At 37.2% G+C, this 27331-nt stretch overlaps 1 protein-coding gene across 16 annotated transcripts in view; it reads left to right on the top strand.

Moving 5' to 3' along the window:
• LOC150086311 (uncharacterized) overlaps positions 1 to 27331 on the top strand; it is a 452317-nt gene that overhangs the window by 351446 nt on the left and 73540 nt on the right. For all 16 annotated transcript variants that reach the window (XM_090374473.1, XM_090374476.1, XM_090374471.1 and 13 more), the window contains one exon: positions 16543 to 16699. In XM_090374473.1, coding sequence (XP_090230599.1) covers positions 16543 to 16699 — 157 coding nt within the window. The remainder of the gene's footprint in view (positions 1 to 16542; positions 16700 to 27331) is intronic.

Here is a 27331-nt window from a genome sequence, read left to right as displayed (position 1 = left end):
TCTTTTTGCAGGGCAACGGAACACAACAATTGATGTGACGCACTAAAACAAACTAAACTTTTATATATATATTTGAAGTGTCCCAGTTAATCCGATCCCGATAAATCAAGTGTTTTTTTTTTTTTTTTTTTTTTTTTTTTATTTGGTAGTTGTTGGCGCATCGGCTTCTGTGGCCATATTGCACCTCCCAAGGTTTTTGCAGTACTTTGATCCAAGCCCGAGGCGGGAATCGAACCCGCGACCTTTGGGTTGCCGGGCAGGTACTTTACCCACTCGGCTAGCCCGGTCGGCTAAATCAAGTGTGTGTGTGTGTGTGTGTGTGTGTGTGTGTGTGTGTGTGTGTGTGAATATGAATTAAGTTAAGTTAGTTAAGCAAGTTTCAGGTCACGTTTTCGAATCCTGCCTTGGGCTTGGATCAGAGTAAAATGCAAAAACTTTGGGGGGTGCATTATGGCCACAGAAGCTGATGTGGCAACAACTAACAAAAAAAAAAAAAAAGTATTCATATTCTGTGAATATGAATACTTGCTTAACCATATATATATATATATATAGCTTTTCTTTGAATATGAATACTTTCATTTTTCCAATTTATTATTCAAAACATTTTGGGGGGTGAGGCAGCTGTCATTTTTGCAGTTTAAGTCCCTAAGTAAATTCCAGATTTGTGACAATCTTCTGGGCTGTCTGTTTCACTGTTGAAGACTTTTTACATATTGAAAATTATTTACTAGTGGACTGTTGAAAATAGAACTGAAACAAAATAAGGCTGATTTATTATTGACCATTTATAAAATACGGTAAATTAAACAAAGTGAATTTTATTTTTATGTAATTTATGTTATCCAGTGCTTTTTTTGGGGGGGGGATGGTACACAACGATAGGCACACTGGCACCTTTATTAAGTGACGTGTGACATTTGGATGCAGTTCACTTAAAATTTGTAATATTCTATAAATTTTTTTTTTTACATGTTTACCTACTATTCAAATAAGCTTAAAGTTATTTAACTAAATTTGCATATTTCACTGTATTGTTAAGATATTTTCTATATAAAACTTAAAAAACTATTTTTAGAATTCTAAATTACTTAGTCAGACCTCTGTTTAACGAACTCCCTTTACAGCAAATTTCTGAATTCCCCTTGGAAATTACATTTAAAATAGTTTCCATTGAGCGAAGAAAATTTTCATATAATGAACGGCTTAGGAGAAGTGTACGCACTGCTCACACTTCTGGCTTTCAGGCAACTTAGGAAATTTTAAGTTGACACACATGCATCTAGCAAATACATATTCTTGTTTAGGTCTGACGTAGCTGAGTCAGGAACATGAGTGCAGTAGCATGCACTCTTTGAGTGGACTGGGGTTTAAGCTTGTGACTGCTAAATATGACTATTTGTATTGATTGATTTATTGTAAACTCCACTGACCTGGTGGTCATGCCAGAGTATAAACAAGAATATGTATTTCCTGGATCAAAGTGTCACTGGTGGGCCTACAATTTTAAGAAATATTAGAGAAGAAATTGATTTTGTCATCGATGAAGCTCTGGTTGGTCTGTGATCAGATTAATTTATGAAAATGATCGTTCACATTGATGTGATGAAATTGGTATCATACTTGGAGCGTTCATCAAATGCTCTTCAATTTTCCCAAAACAGTCTTTTCGATTAGGTATTCCTGAAATGGACAAATTTTATCTCTTTTTCATTTAACTGAAGCCTAACTGACAATTTTCTAACTTCATTCTTACCAAATGCCAACATTTCATGTTTAGAAGGTTTAATGGCTTTGTTGTCCACATTTTCCTGCTCTTGTCACCGATATTGTCACAAGTTATGTCGATTTGTGGCTGCTTCAGAAACGTTATTCAGCAACAGACACAAACAGTAAGAAAAGAAATCAGCATAGTGAGTTGGATGAGAACTCAAAAATTTGGAATATTCTATAAAAACTTTATTTTTTACTTTTTTTTTTTTTACTTATTACTTATTTTTTATATACTTGAATAATAAATTTATGATTAATAAAGTGTGTTAATATACTTAGTTGTTCTTATTCCAAAAACATTACTACTAAAGTAACAATATCAGGAAATAATTTTTTAGAGTACTGTACTTTTCATGTCCTTTTAATTTTCAATTTTTCCTGATAGTAAAGAATGAGTACTGGCACCTATATTTTTTTTTTTTTTTTTTTTTTAACAAAAAAAAGCACTGATGTTATCAGTATGTGATACATCTGGTTTCAGTTTTATTAATAAATTGGATAAACTATGGCAGCAGTTTGAAAAGGAAGGTGATGAGTATTGGGGGTGGGGACGATATATTTTGTTCATGTTTCAAGTAGGGAAGCCACAATGGCTTTCCTTCTTGAAACATGGACAAATAAAGTGAATGTAAAGTAAAGTGTCCTTTTATGTACCAACATCGAGCCATGACGATGAAGAGGTTGAAGAAATGTACACAGAAATTGAGGGTCTTTATAGATGGACAGAAAACTCACTATACTATCATTATGGGGGACTTCAATACTAAGGTTGGAAAGAGACAAAACAGTGCAGAAAGGGGAACTATAGGAAATTTTGGAATTGGTGAAAGAAATGAGACTCTTGGAATTTGCAGAATCTAGAGGAATGTCAGTAATGAACCCTTTTTTTTTTTCCCCCAAGAAAAGGGTGGACACGGAAGAGCCCAAATGGATTAACAACTAATGAAATCAGCTTCATCCTCACTAACAGAAGATATATCGTGAATGATGTTACTGTCCTGAACAAGGTAAATGTTGGAAGTGATCACAGAATGGTAAAATGCACACTTGATATAGATCAAAGGAAAGGAAAAAACTGACTCCTGTAAATAATACAAAGGTCTTTGAGATAACAGAAGAGGAGAAAAAGCAGTATGTACTGGAACTTAAGAACAAGTTTGAACTTCTGCAGACTGCTCAGGACCAAGATATCGACGAGGAATATTACAACTTTCTGAAAGTGATAAGGCCCAAGAAACCTATAGGTAATGATGAACCGAAGATGACAAATGAAGAGCAAGAAAAACACTGACAGGGAGAAAATTGAATATACTGAGTTATGCAAAGCCATTAGACTCGGAGAGGATATAAGAAAGTTTATCACAAGAAAAGTAGAACAAGCATTAAGGGAAAACAAAGGATTTAAATCAGCAGTAATACAGAAAGACAAATGAACCTGAAGAATAGTGATAGTGTACTTATAAATAGCAGAGAAGGCATAATTCAAATAGCAGAAGACTACTATAAAGAGTTATACAAGGAGCGAGGGAATGATGCCAGCAGTGGGGAAGATGGATTGCAAATTAGTAACACATACAACATACCTGATGAGGTAGAGCATGTGTTGAAGAAAATGAAGAATCGGAAAGCTCCGGGGGAAGATGAAGTTACTGTAGAGTTGTTAAAATTGGGAGAAAGACACGATACAAAAACTGGCAAGACTTCACAAAATACATTAGAAAAGGTGTGGTGCCTAAGGAGTGGAATAATGCAATCATAGTTTTGCTGCATAAGAAAGAAGAAATTGGAAATTATAGACCAATTAGTTTGTTATTCCACATCTACAAGTTGTTCACAAGGGTCATTACTAACAGATTAGAAAGAATACTTGATGAGAATCAACCGAAAGAGCAAGATGGCTTTAGGACAGGATTCTAAACTATGGATCATCTTCACGTAATATCACAGCTAATGGAGAAAGCAAATGAATATAAAACACTTACATGGATTATGAAAAGGCATTTGACTCCATACAGCATAAGGCAATGTTTCGGACACTGGAAAGACAAGGCATAGATACCCCACATATTATGATTTTGAAAGAAATATATATATGAGTGCTACCTCCTTCATTAGACTAGACAAAGACAGTAGCAAATTTAAAATTGAGAAAGGAGTTCGACAAGGAGACGCATCTCAAGTTGTTTACTGCTGCCCTTGAAGCTTTAGAAGATTAGACTGGTTGCAGAAAGGAGTCAATGTGAGTGGAGAATAGCTAAACCATTTATGATTTGCAGATGACATTGTGGTCATAAGCCATGATCCCAAAGGATTAGAGGAAAATCTTAATCAGTTATGCAGAGTTAGTAAGGATTTTGGACTAAAGATGAATATGGCTAAAACAAAAGTAATGATGAACAAGTATGCCACAGGAATGGATATAATGATTGGAGCAGTAATTGAAAAGGTTGAGTCATATACTTATCTGGAACAAGTTATTAGCTGTAATAATGATAAATGGCTGGAAGTAAAGAGAAGAATAAGTTTTGGATGGATAGCATTCAGGAAATATAGTCACATACTGAAGAGCAATATCCCAGTTTGTCTGAAACGTAAAATAATGAACCAATGTATACTCCCCACCATGACTTATGGAAGTGAAACTTGGGCACTCACCAAAAGAATGGAAGAGAAGCTGAGAACTACACAGCGAAGAATGGAACGAATTCTATTGGGAATCAGACTGTTAGATAAGAAGAGAGAGAAACACATGGATTAGGCAGCAAACTCAAGTAAAGTTCTTATCAAAACTAAAGAACTAAAATGGTCTTGGGCAAGACACACAGCTCTAAGACATGATGACAGATGGACTAAGAAAATAACAGAATGGTACCCAAGAGTAGCAAAGAGAAAACCTGGAAGACAACAGAGATGGACAGATGAAATTCATGAGTTTGTTTGTAGTAAATGGATGGCCATTGCACAAAACAGAAGGAACTGGAAAGTTGCTGGAGAGGCCTTCATCCTGCAGTGCATTGAAAATGGCTGATGATAATGATGATGAAAGTAAAGTGTATTAGTTGTCTGATGGCACCAGAGGTTCTCCACATTGTATTATTTGTACGTGTGACACAGCTCTGTGGAGGCCAGAGATTTAAAGTGTGTGGGGAGGAGTTGTTTGTTGTGTAGTGTTGTTTCTCTGACCATCTAGCCATTGGGACCTACCATTGCCACAAGAAGGCAAGTCAAGCACCCAGTATATTATTTAAGTACTCTGGCAATACATAAATAAAAGGGGGGTGAACACTAGAATTTGGAAAGATCAGAAGTTTACAAGAAAATGGTTGGATTTAGACATTGATCAGAATTTGGCAGCATTTTTAGGGATGTATTCAGTAGGTTTAGTTAGAAAGGGGAAGAGTGGAGGGAAACAGGTAGAAGAATGGGGACGATAGAGTAGGCATCTCCAAAGAGTTTAGTGGGATGAGCCCACCAGGCAAAGTAAGGGGACAGACTTGGCTTCCCCATCTGGGGATGGGGTTTTAAAGGGAACCAGGTTTAATTACTCAGTTCAGATGGCCAAATGGCTTGTTGGCAGCAGAGCTGCAGTGTCTTCCCCCCACTGCCAAGGGGGTTGTAGAGAACTTCATTCATAATCTGCATTTTTATACTTTTTTTTTCCTACTTGGACTCATTTTTTTTCACACATCAGGAGGGGGTGCAATGATGTTTAATGTAAATTTAAATACTAATGCACAATAGTTAAGCTAAATAAGCAAGAATATAAAAGATTAAAACTGGGGTTAGTGTGTGTACTTAACTGTAACATTTATGGTTTGTTCTTTTTCTAACACACTTACACTCATTCATTCTTCTGACTTTCATGTCATTTATTTGACTATTGCTTTCTGCACTCTCTGGGCACCTCAACTTACTGTTATTCTTCATTTGTTGTGCAGGCCAGGGGAGAATGCAGTTGACAGTGTTTGTGTTATTAGTATATATAAAGTAATGTAAGTTATTAACTTTGTATTCTTTTGACCAACTACATTTGCTCTTCCACTCATTCCCATTCACCATAATATTCATTCACTCTCTTTCCCTCATGATCGGTCATTTTCTTTCACCAAAACTGACATTTATTCCCTTTTACTATAATCCTCTTTCACTCAATGCCCAGCCTATTCATTCTACATTGCGTCCCCTTGCTCTACTAGCTTAGTGATATTTTTCGGCTAGTTTGCTTCCCTGGCTGCCTGTACATCTCCCCCATGGTTACTTATTTTGTGTGGTGCCCCAAGTTTGTCAGGGCACAGAATACTGCTATCTTGATAGTTTTTAAGTCATCTGAGCGTGGTGGGAAACATGCGCAATTTTAACTATCGATTGTTTAATTGCTGGGGGGCTGAATTGCCATTCTTTGGATAGTTCTGTGCATTTCGAATACTTACTGTGTGAAGGTTGTTGTTGAAGATAATTTTTATCTTCTATGATAAACAGGTTTTATTTCTCCCCCGGGAAGGAGGCCAATCAGTGCTATTTGCTGTGTTCTGGGGATGTCATAAATTATACATTCATATAGAATGTGTGTCCAGTCTTCACTCTTGCCACAGGTGCAGTTTTGGTCATCAATCAGCCCTACGGAGGTTAGTTTCATCTTTCGGGTCGTAAAGTCCTTGTAAAAAGTCCAGGGGCATATCACTTAGGCGGCTTTGGACTAACCATTGCCACCTGTGGGAGAAACCTTTTGGTAACCAGACCTCTGGTTTCTGCTTCCCCTTTGTTTGTCATAGCTCGTGGAGCTTTGTGGTTATTCTTTTTCTTTCAGCATTGAAGGTGTTGTCTGTATCAAGGGCTATCCCCAGAAATTCTGTGGGTATGTCCTTTTTAAGAATATAATATAAGCCCTTTTTGGCTTCCAGGTAAAGTGTAGCACAGGTGTGATTTGCTCTGGTAATAGTGAGTAGTATTGTCCTTTGTATCGATTCTAATTTATTCCGATTTCTTACTATGGCCAGTTGGGTGAACCACGCACTAACTTCATAGGTGATAACAGGTAGGAACATTGCACTGTATGTGATTGTCAGGTTCTTTCTTTTGAGCCCCCAGTCTGCTCGACTGATCCTGGCAATCATACTTGTATAATTTCTCACTTTCTTCGCCAGGTAGGTCAAATAGAGTAAGTAGTTTTGTAATTTACAACTTCATTTATACTGTAAAATGAAACACCCTTAAAACAAGTAGAGAAACTTTTGTTATACATGACAATACATCACACCGTATAGGTTATAGCATATGAATGCTCATCGAAAAGCATCTGTAATGCATTGTGCCAGATGTTTTTCAGAGACCTAATTTAAAGTTGCTGTTAGTGTGTTCAAACGTGTTTCAATGCAAGTCTGTATTTTATCATGGGTAGGACCATATATGCGACACGATAGGGCAAGATACACTTGAATTTGACCCACTCTTCATGCCTGAATGATGAGCGAGTCAAAGTATTGCAATAATGTGAATTCATTTGTTATTTCATTGTTCACTGAATGTGTCTATTCATTAACTCAACTATCATTGGAAAAGTATCATATGTGATATTTTTGGTGAATATTCTTTTGAAATAGTTATTTTTAAATGTATTTCTTATATTAGTATCAAGGTTTTTTATAAAAAATAAATTAAGGAAACTTAAACAGTAAACAGGTCTGCTCTTAAAAATATGAATTATGTATTCTTATGTGCTTGGTTCTTATGGGATAAGAACCAAGCACAGGATTTAAAACTAATTGCTCAGAATAACATTCTCAACAATTAGTAAAAACTAGCTGTTACTCTAGATTATTTATAATAATCTGAACTTATGAGTACATTATAGCATGCAGTAGCACATTTTTGGACACCTAAATTATTCCAGAGTTGACTGCATAATTCCAAACTTGGAAAATACTCCATCTTGTAATAGTAGTAGAGGCATGTTTATGTAGCATCAGCAAAAAAAAAAAAAAAAACACTTCACACATCCATTCTCTCTAAAAGTTTGTCCAATTTCTCCTTGAATTTATTTAAGCTATCAACTTCCACAACAGATGGAGGTTTGTCCCAGCAATCAACTACCTAAAGGGAAATTTCTGCAAATCTGTTCTACAACTCTTTCCTCAATTTGAATTTATGCCCCCTCACGTTCATAATCTAAGCAAGAAGTCTTGTCAACATGTCTGACTGCACAATTACTCCCAGGTCGTTTTCATTTTTTTACCATCCTAAGTGTGGTACCACTTAGTTGATACTAAGCATTTGTCAATGTTCAACTTCAGTTGCCACTTCTCTGCCCAACTTTTCTACATCATGTTGCAGTAGCACACTGTACTATAATTAACAACCCCACCAACCTTTGTATCATCGTGAAGAAGAGTTAGTTAGATATGATAGAACAAGCACCACAAGCTGAAGCTTAACTCTTCAGTTGTCATGTGGTAGATAGTCCTCCATATTTAAAACTTTTACCCATGATTGGTACTTGCATCTACAGATATATAGCTCTCCAGTACATTACCATCTTATCCTAATTCATAGTTTCCAGCTGATTTCTGACCTGCCATGGCCAGCAGTCAAGTAATTTGGGTACAAATTGGTTTGAAGAATAGTGGTCTGTGTGACCACTCTCATCATGATTCCAGTTTAAATTTTAGAGTGTAGTATCCTATAATTGGGTAAGGGGTGGGGGGTAGAGGTTGGGGGTTATTCTCTACATTCCTTAAGTTGGACTAGAACTTTTAGGGGTATCATGTTCACAGGAAGAGAGTTACTCACCTCATGAAGAGTTACTCACCTTGAGGTGAGTAACTCTCTTCCTGTGAACATGATACCCCTAAAAGTTCTAGTCCAACTTAAGGAATGTAGAGAATAACCCCCGCCCCTTACCCAATTATTAGACCCCTAAATTTAACTCAAAATTCCAGCCACAAGACCAAAAAGAAAAATCGATCCTTAATTATTAGCCTGTTTAGACCTCCAAAATCTAACTTTATGACAATGTTTTGCAAAATTGATATCGCCTCCCCATGAATTATTAGCGAGTTGGACAAGGAGAGTTGGAAAAGAAGCTTCCTATATCAAAAATAAAGGTAAGCCCTGTTGATTCATAATAGTTGTTAATTAAGAAATACACAATCTAAGGAAGTGCATCCAGTTGACATAGATGGACAGTGCAATGTTGAGTGAATTTGGTGTGACATAAGCACTGGGAAAGCAAAAATGAGGGTAGGAGTTTGTTATAGGCCTAATGACTGAGTACAATGAACAATTACACAGAGAAAGTGTATCAGTCCCTTATGGGAGATTTTAACTTCTGAGATATTGACTGGAACTTGTGGGTTTGTCACTTGCACATTAGCAAGGCTTTTTGGATTAATTGGATGTTTGTTTTCTACAGCAGCATGTTAGAGAGGTAACCAAAGGGAGTAACACTCTTGATCTGATATCAGCAGCGATTATTCATGCATTAAGAATTTGCAGATAAAGGAACCACTAAGTGGCCAGTGATCAGTGTACTGGTGTGATATTTACTTAAAGATGTAACTACCATCAGGAATATTATTATTAGCTATAAGGTGCAAGGAAGCCTGAGGCTTACACTGCACCAGCCAAAAAAAATCCCAAGTTACCCTGAGAGAGAGAAGAATGATGATATCCAGCTCAGGACCCTGGGTTGTGCCAAGCCCATACTCACCAGATGTTTCCCTGGGGAGATAATGGAAGGGTTTTTGCTTTCATACAGGTGCTTACAGTGGTCTCAGATTTTTTAAATTCTATACAGTGGGACCAACTGATGATGTTACCAACAGCAAGTTCTAATTGCAAAGTAATCTTGGAAGCTATTAGGCTTTTTGTTCCAACTAAGAAATACTGTTCTAGGTTTAGGCCCAAATGGATGTCAGATGAACAAATGACACGTGGCAGAGAATAAAAATGCATGGGATGCATATAAATTATCAGGTGACACAAAGCCTGTGGTTATATATAAGCTGGTCTGTAATCAAGTCACAAAGGAGTTTAGGTAAGCAAAGGCAGATTGAGAAATCTTTGGTAATGGATGGGGGAAAAAAAAAAACACCCAGCAAAGACTTTATTAATATAAGGAAGGGTATGAATCAGATTGGTCCACTTGATATCAATGGTTTGACTGTAGATGTGATCATTCTTAGATAGCTGCCAAACTGAGTATTTTGCATCTACATTCACACACACATTCATTCAAGTAGAGGGCCAGATGTTTATCAAATTCTAACTGGGAGTTAAATGATTTTGTAATAACTGAGAGCAAAGCTGAGGATATTGTTGAAGTTAAACATAAGAAAGGCACTTGGGGTGATGATCTATCCAGTTATATTAAAGGGGGTGGCAAAGGAAGTAAGCAAACCCTTAGCCATAATTATGAGAGCATCCTTTAGACTCAGGGAAAGTCCTCACAGGCTGGAGATGTGCAAATGTATCTCCAATTCACAAATGGAGATCAGAGGGTGACATGAATTATTGCAGACCTGTTAGACTTCTGTTCCAGTGAAAATAATGGAGTCACTGGTTAAAGAAGCATTGCAGGATCATCTAGACAAGACAGCAGTAATAATTCAGACACAACATGGGTTTGTTAGGGGGAAGCCTTGTTTGACCAGTTTAATTGGATACTATGACGTGGTCACAAAGGAACTGGATGATAAATAATTTTATATTTGGGACATGTTGGGACTAGTGCATTTTGGCCCGATTAAGTGGCTGCCCCAATTATCCGAAGTTTTCACGTTTGTGAATTGAATTTAATTCTATTAAACAGCGATTCTAATTAGCAAAAATAGGAGGAATATTATCCACAGGCTATAAAAGCAAAGATATATTAAGCACAAATTTACCCATTATTAGCTTACCAATTAAAAAATTAAATAATACGTGATAATCGGAATAATTAATATGTACTGTAATAAGTACATACGAACTAGTTGACATTTGTGGGTGGGGTTAAAATTTAAAACAGTAAAAAGATAAGCAATCAAAGAACACAGCACACACAAATTGCAAGTAACACAATACGCACAAGTGAGAACGGAGTAACGAGTTACAAAGCTTTAAAAATAGTAATGAAGAGAAGAGCTGAAAGTTAATTTTTTTATGATTGAAAATTTCATGGAAGTGTAAACACATTTCACCATAATAACCCACAGAATTCCAGCTGTCGGTATTATCGCAGATTCAGTAAGATCGAGTTTACTGTTCGTTTATAATAGATTTCACTAACAGAAAAGCCCAATAAACAGGTGACTGATAATTGTTTTATGGTTGTTACCTCCAAATTTTCGACCGAACCACGTGGTACCATCGGAGACAATCATAGGGTAATGTCCAGTGCTGCTGTCTCCTGCGCCGATTAAACGGCATGCTGTCCCAATTAAGCGAAGTAAACCCTGGCTATTTTTTAAGATTTGTCCCAAATAAACGGCTGCCCCGATTAACCGTTGGCCCAAATAACCGGAATCTACTGTACTTCGATTTCAGGAAAGCTTTTGATACTGTTATTATACAGTCGATTCTGGTTATTTGGGACTAGTGCATTTTGTCCCGATTAAGTGGCTGCTCCAATTATTGGGTGCCTCCATAGCCAGGTGGGAAGGAGCAGCAGTGCGTAGCATACGCTTCTTGATTAGACCGGGGTTCGAGCCCATCACCATCAGATGCGGAAAGGGCAGGGAATGTTGCTAATGCTCCTAAAAACCAAATAACAAACAAACAAGAGCTCCAATTATTCAAAAGTTTCAAGTAAAAAAAAAGTTAAAAATTCAATGGACCCCCACTTTACAATTGGTTCACTTGTACAATCAAATCACATTTATGACGGAGTCACCATAGTAAAGTATCATTCAATATACAATGTGTAGTAAGCGCCGATCATTGTGATCACATTTGTGAATTGAATTTTAATTCTATTAAACTACTATTCTAATTATCAAAAATAGGAGGAATATTATCCACAGGCTATAAAAGTAAAGATATATTAAGCACAAATTTACCCTTTATTACCTTACCAATTAAAAAAATTAAATGATACGTGAAAATCAGAATAATTAATACGTACTGTAATATGTACATACTAACTAGTTGACATTTGTGGGTGGGGGTTAAAATTTAAAACAGTAAAAAGATAAGCAATCAGTAACAAAGAACATGGCACACACAAATTGCAAGTGAGAATGGAGTAACGAGTTACGAAGCTTTAAAAATAGGAATGAAGAGAAGATTCTGAAAATTAATTTTTTTTATATGATTGAAGATTCCATGGAAGTGTAAACACATTTCACCATAATAACCCACAGAATTCCAACTGTCAGTATTATCACAAATTCAATAAGATCGAGTTTACTATTCGTTTGATAGATTGAATAGATTGCACTAACAGAAAAAACCAATAAACAGGTGACTGCTAATTGTTTTATGGTTGTGACCTCCAAAAATCCAACCGAACCTCATGGTATGGTCGAAGACAATCGTAGGGTAATCTCCAGTGCTGCAGTCTCCTGCCCCGATTAAACGGCATGTTGTCCTAATTAAGTGAAGTAAACCCTGGCCAATTTCTCGATTGGGTTCTGTTTTTTAAGATTTGCCCCGATTAACTGGTGGCACAAATAACCGGAATCCACTATACTAATTGAAGCAGTATGGGATTAAGGGTAAGTTGCTATAATGGATAAAAGGATGAGTGAGTGGGAGAAGACAGAGCGGTAATCAATGGATACTGCTCTTCGTGGACTAATGTTATTACCGGTGGCCCCCAGGGTTCAGTGTTGAGCTCATTGTTGTTTTGTATATTTATCAGTGATATTGATGAAGGTATATCAAGCTTAATGTCAAAGTTTTGCAGATGATACAAAGGTTGGGAGGATTGTTAATAACAGTAATGACAGTATGCTGCTGCAACAGGATCTGGAAAAGATGGGCTGAGAAGCAGCAACTGAAGTTTTAACATTGACAAATGCAAAGTACTGTATATGGGTAGCTGTAACCCCAGAGTAGTGGAGAATGAAAGAGACCTGGGGGTAAGCTCAGGGGGCATATTTTTAAATTGAGGAAAGATAATTGTAGAATAGATGTGCAGAAGTTTTCCTTTAGCCATTGGGTAGTTGATTGATGGAACAAACTTCCATCTGTCATTGTGGAAGTTGATAGCTTAAACAAATTCAAGGCAGAACTAAACAAACCTTTGGAACTAGTGGATGGGTGAAATGGGAAGGTGTGTGTGTGTTTTTTTTTTTTTGGCTGATGCTGTATAAGCTTGCTTTCCTGCATCATATCATATGTCTCTACTAATTCTGATATGGTTCTTAGGCAGAGGATCTTTTAATTGAATTTTATTCATCACTGAAGATATAGTGATTCTGAATTGAGTAATGGCAATAATTGAATGGTGATTCCATTATTGCCATTACTCAATTCAAGTAAATTTCATTAAGAATTCACTACACCTTTTTCCAGTGTCTGGTTATAACAGAATCATGACTACTACATTCAATAAACCAGCTTTAACATCATTGCCATTTTTGGAATTATTTACTTTCTGGAGTGTCAAAAGCATGATTCTCTGCAAATTATAAATACAAAAGGAATCCATCCACAGACAACTTTAAATTGGAGGACAGTAGTCCTCTTGTTACCAATGCCATGATAGGTCATAAGACTACTGAAGAAATCTTTAAAATACAGATCATCCTTATGTCTTTATCTTTTAATAATTCCTTTCTGCCATTTTAGATTTTGACTGAGTACTTGAAAGAGGAAATGGTATTTCTTATGTAATCAGAACAGGATTTTTTAATTTATTATATTTTTTTATATGATTCCATTATTGCCTATTTGTCACTCCATCCATATGCTTGAAATGCATCATATTCCAAATAGAGTGGCTTCAGGACTTGATCCTTTCTTCATTGTCTAGAATGAACGTGTGTTTGAGGTGAGCTTTTGATGGACCGAACCAAATAAAGCTTGCATTACAATACCAAGATGCGGCTACACAGTGTAGCTGCATCTTGGAGTTTCTGATCCAACAGTAATTTGAATAGGTTATAATGATAAACTTTATGTTCCTTGTATTAATTGTAATCATTAATAAAACAAGTCACCCTCAGTGTCTGTTTCAATTTCATGATTTTATATAATCATCAGAAATAGGATTGTGAAAAACCATGAAGTGTGTTACAAATATGAGTTAGTGAGCTGACTTTTCCACCTTGGCAACTGCAGGTAAAATAAAATTTGCATTTAATGATGGCACCAGAGCTTGTTGCTCATATCTGTATGATGTTGTTTTTTTTTTTTTTTTTGTAGAAGTGTTTTCCCAAGCTGATTTGCATGTTGTGCTTGCTAAAAATCTTGGAATAATTCATGGGAGAAACCCTACTCCTGCTTTATATTGGCTAAATACAGTCTGCCTCAGTTGTGAGGACTTCAAAAATTTATCCAGTATAGCAATTGAACCCCAGCTTTACCTGCAGTATGAATACATGTTGCTATAACCAGTTGATTGTGAATATTACTCCATTAGTTAAAGTTACCTCTTTCCCAGTCAATTTATCCTTGAATTTCTTCAACTTACTGATATAATTTTTATCAGTAATGATCCATCCAAGCCTTCCTGTTGAAAGGGAAGTAACCAGGTTGCAGTGCTGGGACTAGATCTTTAAATGCAGATAGTTTCACAATAGTAAAATGGAATATTATCTGTATTAAAAAAAAAAATTGTCACAACTTCATTTCACGATTGAGGAATCGGTTTTGCATATTCTGAATGGATTGTTATTTTCTGTGGGATATGATACTACTCCATTAATTCCTTCTGCATTTGCTGCTGCTTTCTTAAAGCACTCTAGATGTCTTCATCCCATGCACACACATTCCTCCATGATTAGCATTAGTAGAGGCATATGATGCAAGAAAACAAGCTTATGCAGCATCAGCCAAAAAAAAAAAAAACTTCCGCTTCACCCTCCGTTCGTTCGAAATACCTGTCCAGCTGAGCCTTAAATTTATTTAGGCTATCAACTTCCACAACAGGGGATGGAAGTCTCTTCCACCAACCAACTATCCGCTGGATAAAGGCAAATTTCCGCACATCTATCCTACATCTGTCTTTCCTCAATTTGAATTTATGCCCTCTCGGGTAATTATTCTGAGAAAGAGGAAGAATCCCATCAGCATTGAGCATGCTCAAACCATTCAAGGCTTTAAACACCTATCAGATCACCTTGCCGGTGCCTACTCTCCAGACACTAATTTGCAAAACTTAAGCCTTTCTTCGTAAGAGCAACCCTTTGTTCCATTCACTAATCTTGTTGCCCTTCTCTGTACTCGTTCCAACAGCTCTACATCCTTCTTGAAATGAGGCCTCCAGACCTGTATACAGTACTCAAAGTGTGGTTTGACCATTGCCTTATACAAGGGGTTAATCACCTCCTTATCCCTGCTAGAAAAATTTCTGTATATCATTGACAAGACACCATGAGCTACTCTTGCAGCCCGTCTGCACTGCTCAGAGAACTTCATATCTGCCTGCACAATTACCCCCAGGTCCTTTTCATTCTCTATCACTGTCAGTGTAGTACCACAGAGTTGATACGTTGCTCTGGGGTTGCTGTTTCCCATATGCAGCTTTACATTTATCAATGTTAAACTTCATTTGCCATTTCTCAGCCCATCTGCTCAACCTTTCCAGATCCTGTTGCAGCAGCATTGCATCAGTAGTGTCCTTAACAACCCTGCTAACCTTTGTATCATCTGCAAACTTGGACATTAAGCTTGATATACCATCATCAATATTATTTATAAATACAGAAAACAACAATGGACCCAACACTGAACCCTGAGGAACTCCACTAATAACATTAGTCCACGTTGAGCAGTGTCCATTGATTACCACTCTCTGTCTTCTGCCACTCAACCATCCCTTTATCCATAGCAGCAATTTGCCTCCAATGCCACCCTGTTCCAACATGTGCAACAGTATCAAAAGCCTTTCTAAGATTCAAGAATATAATATCAAAGTTATTCCCTGCATCCAGTTCTTTTGTGACTGCATTGTTACTTTGCAAAGTACTCTTCTTTCTGCTTAAAATTTTGCCAGGTCAAATATACAAGCTTTCAACCACAGCATCATCTTGAACATAAATGATGCTATGAGCAGATATGAAAAAGTAGGAAGAAATAGAAAGGATTAAACTTTTGGTGGTTTTTTTTTTTTTTTTTTTTGCACTTAATCTTGTTACCCTTTGAGGTATAGCTGCAAAGAGTAAGCACTCTGAATACTTTCTGGAAGGCAAATTGAATATTATGGGGGGGGGGGTGTAGGTGAAAAATACCCATCTTTCTTGGAATGTAGAGATCAGTGGATATGGACTGGTTCAAAGATCATAATAAGGATGTAAATATAAAAAAGGACTTGAGAAAGGTCATACTTTTTTAAATTTTCTAGCATTACTCACAAAAGAGTAAGAATAGCATATGGTATAAGTTTTTTTGAGTAAGGAATATATTTAGCTAATTTTACCTATGTATGACAAATTATTTTTCTGCTTTTTTAAGCTTAAAAAGCTAACATTTAACCTGTGTTTTTGCCATTATGGTTTAAACTCTGGATTAAACTGACATAACCTAGATCGAATGTCACCTGCTGTTCTGAGTTTTTTTCATTTTTTCATGAACAAAACTGTCCTTTAAAGGTATCTAAACTTTTTTTTTTTTTTTTTGAAACTGTAGCTGATACCAAGCCAGATTACGGCCTTGACAATTTGCCAATAAACTTGAATAATTTGAAGTCCAGGTTTGAAACTTACCAAGAGGAACATCATTTGCCATCTACTGCAGATGTCTGTGCACTACAAAGATCTGAAAGTGTAATGGCAAGAATGGCAAAGTAAGTTGGAGTTATCTTTGTATATTAACTTGTGTGATTGTCCCTGAGTATAAGAAAGCACTTTCTTTATTTTAAATATTATACAAACAAATGCTTTGTTGCATTAAGTTCAGATAAACATTTCTACATCTATAGGAATTATATAAATAAATGCTTACAATAATTAGTAATATAACGAAAGCTTAGTTATATGGCATTTGTGTGGATTGGGGAATAACAATTGGATGAACATTACTTGTATAAGTGTCTACACTATGCCTTAATGTGAAGTTAGCTGTGCCAATATTACATTATTTTCTTTAGCGAATATGCTTTAGAATGTTGCATATCGTAATTGGCTTGTTTCTAATTCTTCAGTTTCATTTTCTGCCTACACCAAAGCTTGCAACAATTGTAAAGCATTTATTCATCATCATCATCAGCCATTTTCAATCCACTGCAGGATGAAGGCCTCTCCAGCAACTTTCCAGTTCCTTCTGTTTTGAGCACTGGCCATCCATTTACTACCCAAAAACTCATGAATTTCATCTATCCATCTCCGCCTTTGTCTTCCAGGTTTTCTTCTAGCTCCTCTTGGGTACCATTCTGTTATTTTCTTTGTCCATCTGTCATCATGTCTTCGAGCTATGTGTCCTGCCCAAGACCATTTTAGTTCTTTAGTTTTGATAAGAATGTCCTTTACTTGAGTTTGCTGCCTAATCCACGTGTTTCTCTTATCTAACAGTCTGATTCCCAATATAATTCGTTCCATTCTTCGCTGTGTAGTTCTCAGCTTCTCTTCCATTCTTTTGGTGAGTGCCCAAGTTTCACTTCCATAAGTCATGGTGGGGAGTATACATTGATTCATTATTTTAAGTTTCAGACAAACTGGGATATTGCTCTTCAGTATGTGACTATATTTCCTGAATGCTATCCATCCAAAATTTATTCTTCTCTTGACTTCCAGCCATTTATCATTATTATAGCTAATAACTTGTCCCAGATAAGTGTATGACTCCACCTTTTCAATTACTGCTCCTTCAATCATTATTTCCCTTTCCGTGGCATACTTGTTCATCATTACTTTTGTTTTAGCCATATTCATCTTTAGTCCAAAATCCTTACTAACTGTTCATAACTGATTAAGATTTTCCTCTAATTCTTTGGGATCGTGGCTTATGACCACAATGTCATCTGCTAATCGTAAATGGTTTAGTCATCTGCAAATGATTTGTCATCTGCAAATCATAAATGCTCTCCGTTCACATTGACTCCTTTCTGCGACCAGTCTAATCTTCTGAAAGCTTCCTCAAGGGCAGCAGTAAACAGCTTCGGAGATAGTGTCTCCTTGTCGAACTCCTTTCTCGATTTTAAATTTCCTACTGTCTTTGTCTAGTCTAATAAATGAGGTAGCAGTCTCATATATTTTCTTCAAAATCATAATATGTGGGGTATGTGTGCCTTGTCTTTCCATTGCCTGAAACATTGCCTTATGCTGTATGGAGTCAGATGCCTTTTCATAATCCACAAATGCCAGGCATAATGGTGTTTTATATTCATTTGCTTTCTCCATTAGCTGTGATACGTGAAGGTGGTCCATAGTTGAGAATCCAGTCCTAAAGCCAGCTTGCTCTTTCGGTTCATTCTCATCAAGTATTCTTTCTAATCTGCTAGTAATGACCCTTGTGAACAACTTGTAGATGTGGGATAACAAGCTAATTGGTCTATAATTTCCAATTTATCTTTCTTATGCAGCAAAACTATGATTGCATTATTCCACTGCTTAGGTGTCACACCTTTTCTAATGCACTTTGTGAAGAGCCTTGCCAGTTTTGTGTTATGTCTCTTCCTCCCAATTTTAACAACCCTACAGTAACTTCATCTTCCCCCGGGGCTTTCTGATTCTTCATTTTCTTCAATGCATGTTCTACTTCATCAGGAAGAATATTGGGTGTGTCGTATGTGTTGCTAATTTGCAATCCATCTTCCCCACTGCTGGCATCATTCCCTCGCTCCTTGTATAATTCTCTATAGTAGTCTTCTGCTATTTGAATTATGCCTTCTCTGCTGTTTATAAGTACACCATCGCTATTCTTTAGTTTCAGTATCATTTGTCTTTCTGTATTACTGCTCCTGGCTGCTGATTTAAATCCTTTGTTTTCCCTTAATGCTTGTTCTACTTTTCTTGTGTTAAATCTTCTTATGTCCTCTCTGAGTCTCTTTCTAATGGCTTTGCATAACTCAGTATACTCAATTTTCTCCCTGTCAGTGTTTTTCTTGCTCTTCATTTGTCGTCTTTGGTTCATCATGACAAGTGTTTCTTGACTAATTTTTTCTTCTTTGGATTTCTGTTTCCCTATAGGTTTCTTGGGCTTTATCACTTTCAGAAAGTTGTAATATTCCTCATCGATATCTTGGTCCTGAGCAGTCTGCAGAAGCTCAAACTTGTTCTTAAGTTCCAGTACATACTGCTTTTTCTCCTCCTCTGTTATTTCAAAGACCTTTGTATTATTTACTCGAGTCAGTTTTTTCCTTTCCTTTCCTACATCTATATCAAGTGTACATCTTACCATTCTGTGATCACTTCCAACATTTACCTTATTCAGGACAGTAACATCATTCACAATATATCTTCGGTTAGTGAGGATGAAGTCGATTTCATTAGTTGTTAATCCATTTGGACTCTTCCATGTCCACTTTCTGTTCACCCTTTTCTTGAAAAAAGTGTTCATTACTGACATTCCTTGAGATTCTGCAAATTCCACAAGTCTTTCACCTCTTTTATTTCTTTTACTAATTCCAAAATTTCCTATAGTTCCTCTTTCTGCGCTGTTTTGCCTTTTTCCAACCTTAGCATTGAAGTCCCCCATAATAATAATAGTGTAGTGGGTTTTCTGCTCATCTAGAAGACTCAATTTTGGTGTACATTTCTTCAACCTCTTCATCATCATGGCTCGATGTTGGTGCATAAATCATTATAATCTTTAGCTTGTACCTTTTAGAAATCTTGAGTATTAGTCTTGACACCCTTGGTGATGTACTTTTGAATTCCAAAATGTTGTTTTTAAAATCTTTATGGATCAGAAACCCATCTCTACCTTCACTCCTTTCACTGTTTCCATTGGTGTACAGCAGATTTCCACTTGATAAACTTATAAGTGATTCATTTCTTCTTCTTTTTTCAGCCAAACCGATGATATTCCAATTCACATTTTCTAATTCCTTTTCCAGCTCTAATATCCTGTCTTCACCGATGAGTGATCGTACGTTATAACAGGCCAAGTTCAGTTTCCGTGCATGGCAGCCTGGTCGTACCCAGAGATTCTTAGCACCCTCTGCTTCCTCTCTGATCCTCTCACTGCCTTAAAAGGGAGAGTGAAAGCTGCTGGGGACTGAGGGCCATTTGTATTGTTGTTCTCTCATTGGTGGAGGGTTTGGTCTTTTCCTCTTCACACTGACCAGGCATCTTGAAGAGAACCACTCTACGCGTTCGTTGCCACCTAAGTGACGTAACAGGGCTTACCATCGAGAAGGTGTGCATGAGTGGATTTTAGGGAGGCAGGCCAACCGGACTTCTCCTAAATCTTCTGTAATAGAGAGATATTGGATCCATCAGTGTTTTAGGCTGAGTGTCTGATAACACACAGGATACCTGTTCCCCCTCTAAGCATTTATTAATCAGTCCAAACTAGAGTTTGAACAGGCTAAGAGTAGAAAACTTGCTTCTTGCCCTAATGGTAGCTGAGCATTCTGGTCTCTTGCCAAAGCTATTGGCCACAACTTTTGCCCACCTCTGTCCAAACCAGCTGACCTGCTAGCATCCCATTTTTCTTCCAGCTCGTGATCTTGGTTAAACACCTCCCACCATTCCCAACAGGCTCCATTCAATGCCTCCTGTGGTCTTCCGTCAAAAGGATATCAGAAGGATTTTGATGAATCTTGATGCTAAGAAAGCTCCAGGTCCTGATGGTATTTCTCCACTTGTTCTCAAAACCTGTGCTCCTGAACTTAGTCCTATTCTTTGCCGCCTTTTTTCACTTTCTTATTCCAAAGGTGTTTTTTTCTTCTGCTTGGAAATTTGCTCATATCCAGCCAGTTCCTAAAAAGGGTGACAAATCCCTCCCATCTAATTATCGTCCCATTGCAATTACTTCTACTCTTTCTAAAGTAATGGAGAAATCGATTAACTGCCAACTCTTAAAGTACCTAGAAACCTTCCATCTGATCAACGATCGCCAGTATGGATTCCATCAGTGTCGATCCACTGGTGATATTCTGGCTTATGTTACTCATTTATGAACTAATTCAATGGAAAGGTTCGGTGAAACACAAGTAGTTGCTCTTGACATCTCAAAGGCTTTTGATCGTGTTTGGCATAAAAGTCTTCTAAACAAGCTTCCATCTTATGGTATGCCAACTGTTTTTAGTAATTGGTTATCCAGTTTTCTCTCTGATCGCTCACTGAGGTTGATGGTAGATGGCTCTGTCTTCTGACTTCTCCACCAATGCCGGTGTCCCCCAAGGTTCAGTTATTTCCTCCACTCCTTTCCTCTTGTATATTAATGACCTTCCATTGACTGTAAATCTTATCCATAGTTTTGCCGATGATAGCACATTGCGTTCCACTTTCCATTTTGAGAAACCTTGCCCTGCTCAATCAGCTTCAACTTCCACTTCCAGTTCCTTAAATGCTGATCTCCAGTGGGGCAAAGACAACTTAGTTGATTTCAGTCCTTCTAAAACTCAGTCTTGTCTTATATCTTGCAAAAAGGATTCTTCTGCTCTTATGCTTATTTTTAGTGACATTCCGATTTCTAGGCAAAATGATATCTCTTTTGGGGATTACCCTGTAATCTCCAAAAGAGAGCTAATCTGTCTTGGCACAAGCACATTAAAAGTATTGCTTCCTCTGCATCTAAAAAACTTGGTTTTCGCTCTCGGCTTTACTTTTCTTCCAAACAGCTGTTAACTCTGTACAAATCGCAAATCTGCCCTGCCATGGAATATTGTTCTCACATATGGGGCAGTGTCCAACTTCTAAATTCCATTCAGAGGAGGGCAGTTAGGTTGATTAATGACTCATCTCTAACAGTAGTAGTAGTAGTGGCATGTGATGTAAGAAAGCAAGTGTATGAGCTTATGCAGCATCAGCCAAAAAAAAAAAAAAAAAAATCAACCATTACCTCCAAATGCCTGTCCAGTTCCTCAAATTTATTCAACCTATCAACTTCCACAACGACAGATGGAAGTTTGTTCCAGCAATTAACCACCCGCTGGCTAAGGGCAAATTTCCGCACATTTATTTTACATCTGTCTTTTCTTAATTTGAATTTATGCCCGCTTAGGTTCGTAATCTGAACAAGTGGAAGGATCCCATCAGAATTCAGCGTGCTCAACCCATTCAAGGCCTTATATACCTCAATCAGATCACCGCGCAGGTGCCTAGTCTCCAACCACTGCAATTTGCAGAACTTAAGCCTCTCTTGGTAAGACGATCCCTTCGTTCCCCTCATCAATCTTGTTGCCCTTCTCTGTACACGCTCAAGTAAATCTACATCCTTCCTAAAATGAGGCCTCCAGACCTGTACGCAGTACTCAAGGCATGGCCTGACCATTGCCTTATACAGAGGGACAATCACCTCCTTCTCCCTGATAGCAAAATTCCTATATATCATTGACAAAACCCCATGACCTGCCCTCGCAGCCTCTCTGCATTGCTCAGAAAACTTCATATCTGACTGCACAATTACTCCCAGGTCTTTTTCATTTTCTACCACCTTAAGTGTAGCACCACACAGTTGGTATGTTTCTCTGGGGTTACTTCTACCCATATGCAGTACTTTGCATTTGTCAAGGTTAAACTTCAGTTGCCACTTCTTAGCCCAACTGCCCAAATTATCTAGATCCTGTTGCAGTAGCACACTGCCATTACTGTCATTAACAACCCTGCCAACCTTTGTATCATCTGCAAACTTCGACATTAAGCCTGATATACCTTCATCAATATCATTGATAAATATACAAAACAACAGTGGACCTAACACCGAACCCTGTGGGACACCACTAATAACATTAGTCCACGAAGAGCAGCACCCATTGATTACTACCCTCTGTCTTCTCCCACTTAACCATCCTTTTATCCATTGTAGCAACTTACCCTTAATACCATTCTACTCCAATTTGTACAATAGTCTTCCATGCACAACAGTGTCAAAAGCTTTCCTGAAATCCAAATATATGATATCAAAATTATTTTTTTGCATCCAGTTCCTTTGTAACCACATCATAATATCCCATCAAATTTGTCAGACAAGACTTTCCCTTAACAAACCCATGCTGTGTCTGAATTATTGCTGCAGTCTTGTCTAGATGGTTCTGCAATGCATCTTTAATCAGTGACTCCATTATTTTACCCGGAACAGAAGTTAAACTAACTGGTCTGTAATTACTCGTATCACCCTTCGATCCCTATTTGTGAATTGGGGATACATTTGCACATCTCCAGTCCGTGGGAACCTCCCCTGACTCCAAGGATACTCTCATAATTATGACTAAGGGTTTGCTTAGTTGCTTTGCTGCCTCCTTTAATATAATTGGATAGATTCCATCCACCCCCGGGTGCTTTTCTTATGTTTAACTTCAACAATTTTTTCTCCACTTTGCTTTCAGTTATTACAAAATCATTAAGTATCCTGCTACAATTTGATAACCTTCTGCCATTTTCAAACCTTAATAATTCCTCATGTGTGAATGTAGATGCAAAATACTCATTCAGTTTGTTTGCTATCTGAGCAGGATCATCAACAGTCGAACCATCGATGTCAAGTGGACCAGTCAGATTCATCCCCTTCCTTTTAGAGTTTATATAAGTAAAGAAATCCTTGCTGTTTTTCTTAGCATCTTTTGCCAGGGATTTGTCGTAATCTGCCTTCGCCTGCCTAACCTCCTTTGTGACCTGATTACAGACTAACTTATATCTGCCATATGCTTCTGAGTCGCTTGATAATTTATATGCATCCCATGCATTTTTCTTCTCTGTTACGAGTCTCATTAGTTCATTAGATAACCATTTAGGCCTAAACCTTGAACAATATTTCTTAATAGGTTTGAAACTTTTAGTAGCATCAGTCTCTTCACTTGCTGTCTCATAGACGTACAGTGACATTTAATACCTTAGTGAGAGACTTAGTACAATAGATATATATTGCTTAGTACCTCTCCTGCACTAGCATCAGGTAATACGAGGGGCCTTCAATAAATTATCTATGTATGAAGGAAATGAGATTAGAGGCAAAAAAATCCTTTTTTTTTATTATTTATTTTTCAATGCAACTCACTTGAACTTCAATACACTTGTTTCATTTTTTTTATTTTTATTTTTTTTTTTGGCAATGTTTAAATACCAGACAAAATTCTTTGTCCTGTCCATCAAAGAACGCTGAAACAGCAGACTTCAGTTCATTATCATCAGCAGAGTGGTGTATGCATAGTTTTTCTTGTGGCGTCGAAACCGAAATGGTCACTGGGGGCCAGATCTATACTGCAAAGTGGATGGGTAAGTTCTGTAAAGTCAATCTTTCAAAGCAGCAGTAACAACATGTGACCTGTGCATTGGTTAGTTGTCCTGATGAAGCAGCACACCTCTGGAAAGTTTTTTCCATGGCATGTTTCCTTTGACATCCCTTAGGTTGTACAGTAGGGATGCATATGACTCCCAGCAGCTGTCTGCTTCTGTTCCAAGTAGTGAATGTACAAAATTCACTAAACATCACAGAAAAAATGGTGGCCATAATCTTGTCAGCTGAAGGTTGTGTCAAATTTTTTGGGTGGGGGAGAACCCTTGTGCTTCTGTTGCATTGATCCTTGCTTGGTCTCAGGATTCCAGTGATGAACCAGTGTTTCATCACCTGTAACAGTTCTGGAGATGAGTTTCCCTTCCATAATAAAGGTCTAAATTCTCCTCATAACACTGTACTCTAAATTGCTTCTGTACAAGAATCAGATCTGGGGACCCACCTTGCACTGACTGTAGTCATCCCCAAATTTTCATGGAGGATGGTTATAACTGTTCCCTCATATGTCACATTCCCAAGAGATTTGGGATGCCTTTAAATGTCTGTCATTCGGCACAAGGGTTTCCTCAGCTTGGCACATTTCTGGGGTGATCAGTCACAGGCCTTCCTGGGCATGTATCATCTTTGATGGACTGTCTACCCCACTTATTGTTTTTACCAGAATTTCACATGGTACTCTGAAGGTGCACTGTTGCCATACACAGCCATAATCCTTTCTTTTTTCTTTCTTTGTTGAGAAACTTGGACTGATTGATTAATTTGATACAGGTGTCTTCCTTTTTTTCTGTTACAGCAGCACAATATAAAAACATAGTGCGATCAAAATTAGTATACTTAAGTTGAGGTATGTAGGAACATTATGAATCATTGAAATATAACTATGAGAAGTATCTTAGGTAGATAAATTTATTGAATACCAAATTATTTTTTTATTACATTGCCCAGATTTAACTTTTTAGAATAATATTCATATAAAGCTCATCCTGCCTCAAGTGTTCTTTAAGAATGGACAAAGGGGAAAAAAAACTGAGCAGATTTTTTTTGTCATTTGGTTTTGTTTTCTATTTCTTTCCTAAATTTTGCTAATTTCAAGGGTATATAAGTTGTGAAAATAGGCAAGGTAGTTAAGTTTCTTTCATAGGCTCTTAAATTGTCTTGTTAGTTCTTTTAACGTTCAGATTAGTTTTAAATACATTTAATGAAATAGTTTGTGGATTTCATTAGTAATTTATCCATATTTTTAAATGAATATAACATTATAGAGATCATAAATTTAAAATTAATTTTCAGTTAACATGTTCGCTGCCGGTCATGAGGCAGCATGCTATCGTCAATAGCCCGGCACAGAAGGCGGAGACTATCGCCAGAAGCCGACTGTGTTTCCATAACGAAAAAGCTTGAAAATTGGTAATAAGGGATTGTTCGGTATACGACATCAATATTTAAGTGTCGTATAAACAGTTTCCAAAAGATTTAGAGATTCACGCACCAGCGCGTGATAGGCACTGGAGGTCAAATTTGGCTTTAAATGCCGAATCACGCCCTGGCGCGTGACACAAAAACATAATAATGTAATTTGTAAATAATAAAACAAAAAACATCGTAACATTAAGAAATAAGTTTTATTTCATACCGAACCACTACAGATTATAAATTCTATGTGTAAGAATGTTACTTATGAATAATTTTCGCACAATCTAAGCAATAGCCGGGTGATCCTTCACAAACACTGCAGATATAGATTGTATCCTTACGTTTCCCTTCAGAATAGCAACGTTTGCATTGCTTCAATATCTTTCCACCTTTTCTTTCTTCCCGCGGTTTGAGCACATGTTCCAGTTCAGGTACATCATGCACAGTATGAGGGAGATCAGATGACTGTTTCAATAAAGATCTGATCACTGATAAACGGAAGTCATAAAGTTGCACCTTGTCATGTGAATATTTATAATAGATATGGTGTGCATTAATCATTATTAGTTGCAAAATATGCATAAATATTTTTGTAGGCCACCTAATGGTTTTCCTTTCGCAAGGATAATAGGCAAGCATTTGATCTTGCTTGTCAATGCCTGACATAAACCTATTATACTCAATTATAGGCAAGGGTTTTGATTCAGTTCGCCTCGTTTGTTCTGCATTTCCACCATATCATTTTGGTATTCTGTAGATATGTAACCGACATCTCTTCTGTCCTTCCACTTAGCAATCATTACACCACGGGCACACCTTGATAAAGTTTCTCCTTTCTTCAGCTTTTTTTCTCGAACCTCTTTCGGAAATGTTTTCCTATTACTTCTGATTGTCCCAGTACAATGGGTTTGTCTGTCAGCGAGACACTTAGCAAGTTCATAGCTATTGTAATAATTGTCCATAAATATGCTATGCCCGACATCTAACATCCCATCAAGTAAGTTCATGACGACTTTTTGTGCATGTCCTTTTCCACCAGAATCATCCAACATACCGGTATACACTTGAAATTTGATAACCATGCCAGTAGGCGTTGTGATCATATATAACTTGATGCCGTATTTATGGCGTTTGTTTTGAATGTACTGTCGAAAAACAAGCCTTCCACGCCACAATATCATAGACTCATCTAAGCTAATCTCACGTCCTGGATAATATATTTCCGACATTCGTGCATTGAACAGATTCACCATTTTTCGAATTTTATATAGGCGATCCCGTGGACATACCTCTTTCTTTTCTGGATTTTTTGCAAAATGCAAGGCCCGCAGTAATAATAAGAAACGATTCCTGCTCGTGTAATGCGAACAGCTTATCTGTTTTCCAATAATCTTGTATGCGGTTCAGTCGAATGGTTCCCATATGTAAAATTAATCCTAAAAATACCAGCATTTCATCTCTAGTGGTGTCCTTCCATGCATTTATTCGAGAATGTTCTTTATTTTCTCGGGGAAGAAGTATTTCATGAGCATAAACATTTGTTTGTGTAATTATTTCATCCAAGATATTGTCGGTAAATAAATGACGAAAGTAATCTATTGGATTATCACCTGGCATGGGTTGCAGCAAAGACTCTGATTTTGTGAAACGAAACTGTTTCATCGAT

Source organism: Mastigoproctus giganteus, chromosome 5 (genome assembly GCF_048544385.1).
Source record: "Mastigoproctus giganteus isolate SK-2022 chromosome 5, ASM4854438v1, whole genome shotgun sequence".
NCBI lineage: Eukaryota > Metazoa > Arthropoda > Arachnida > Uropygi > Thelyphonidae > Mastigoproctus > Mastigoproctus giganteus.
The sequence above is the reverse complement of the archived record's forward strand: the minus strand, read 5'-3'. Positions and strand labels throughout refer to the sequence as shown.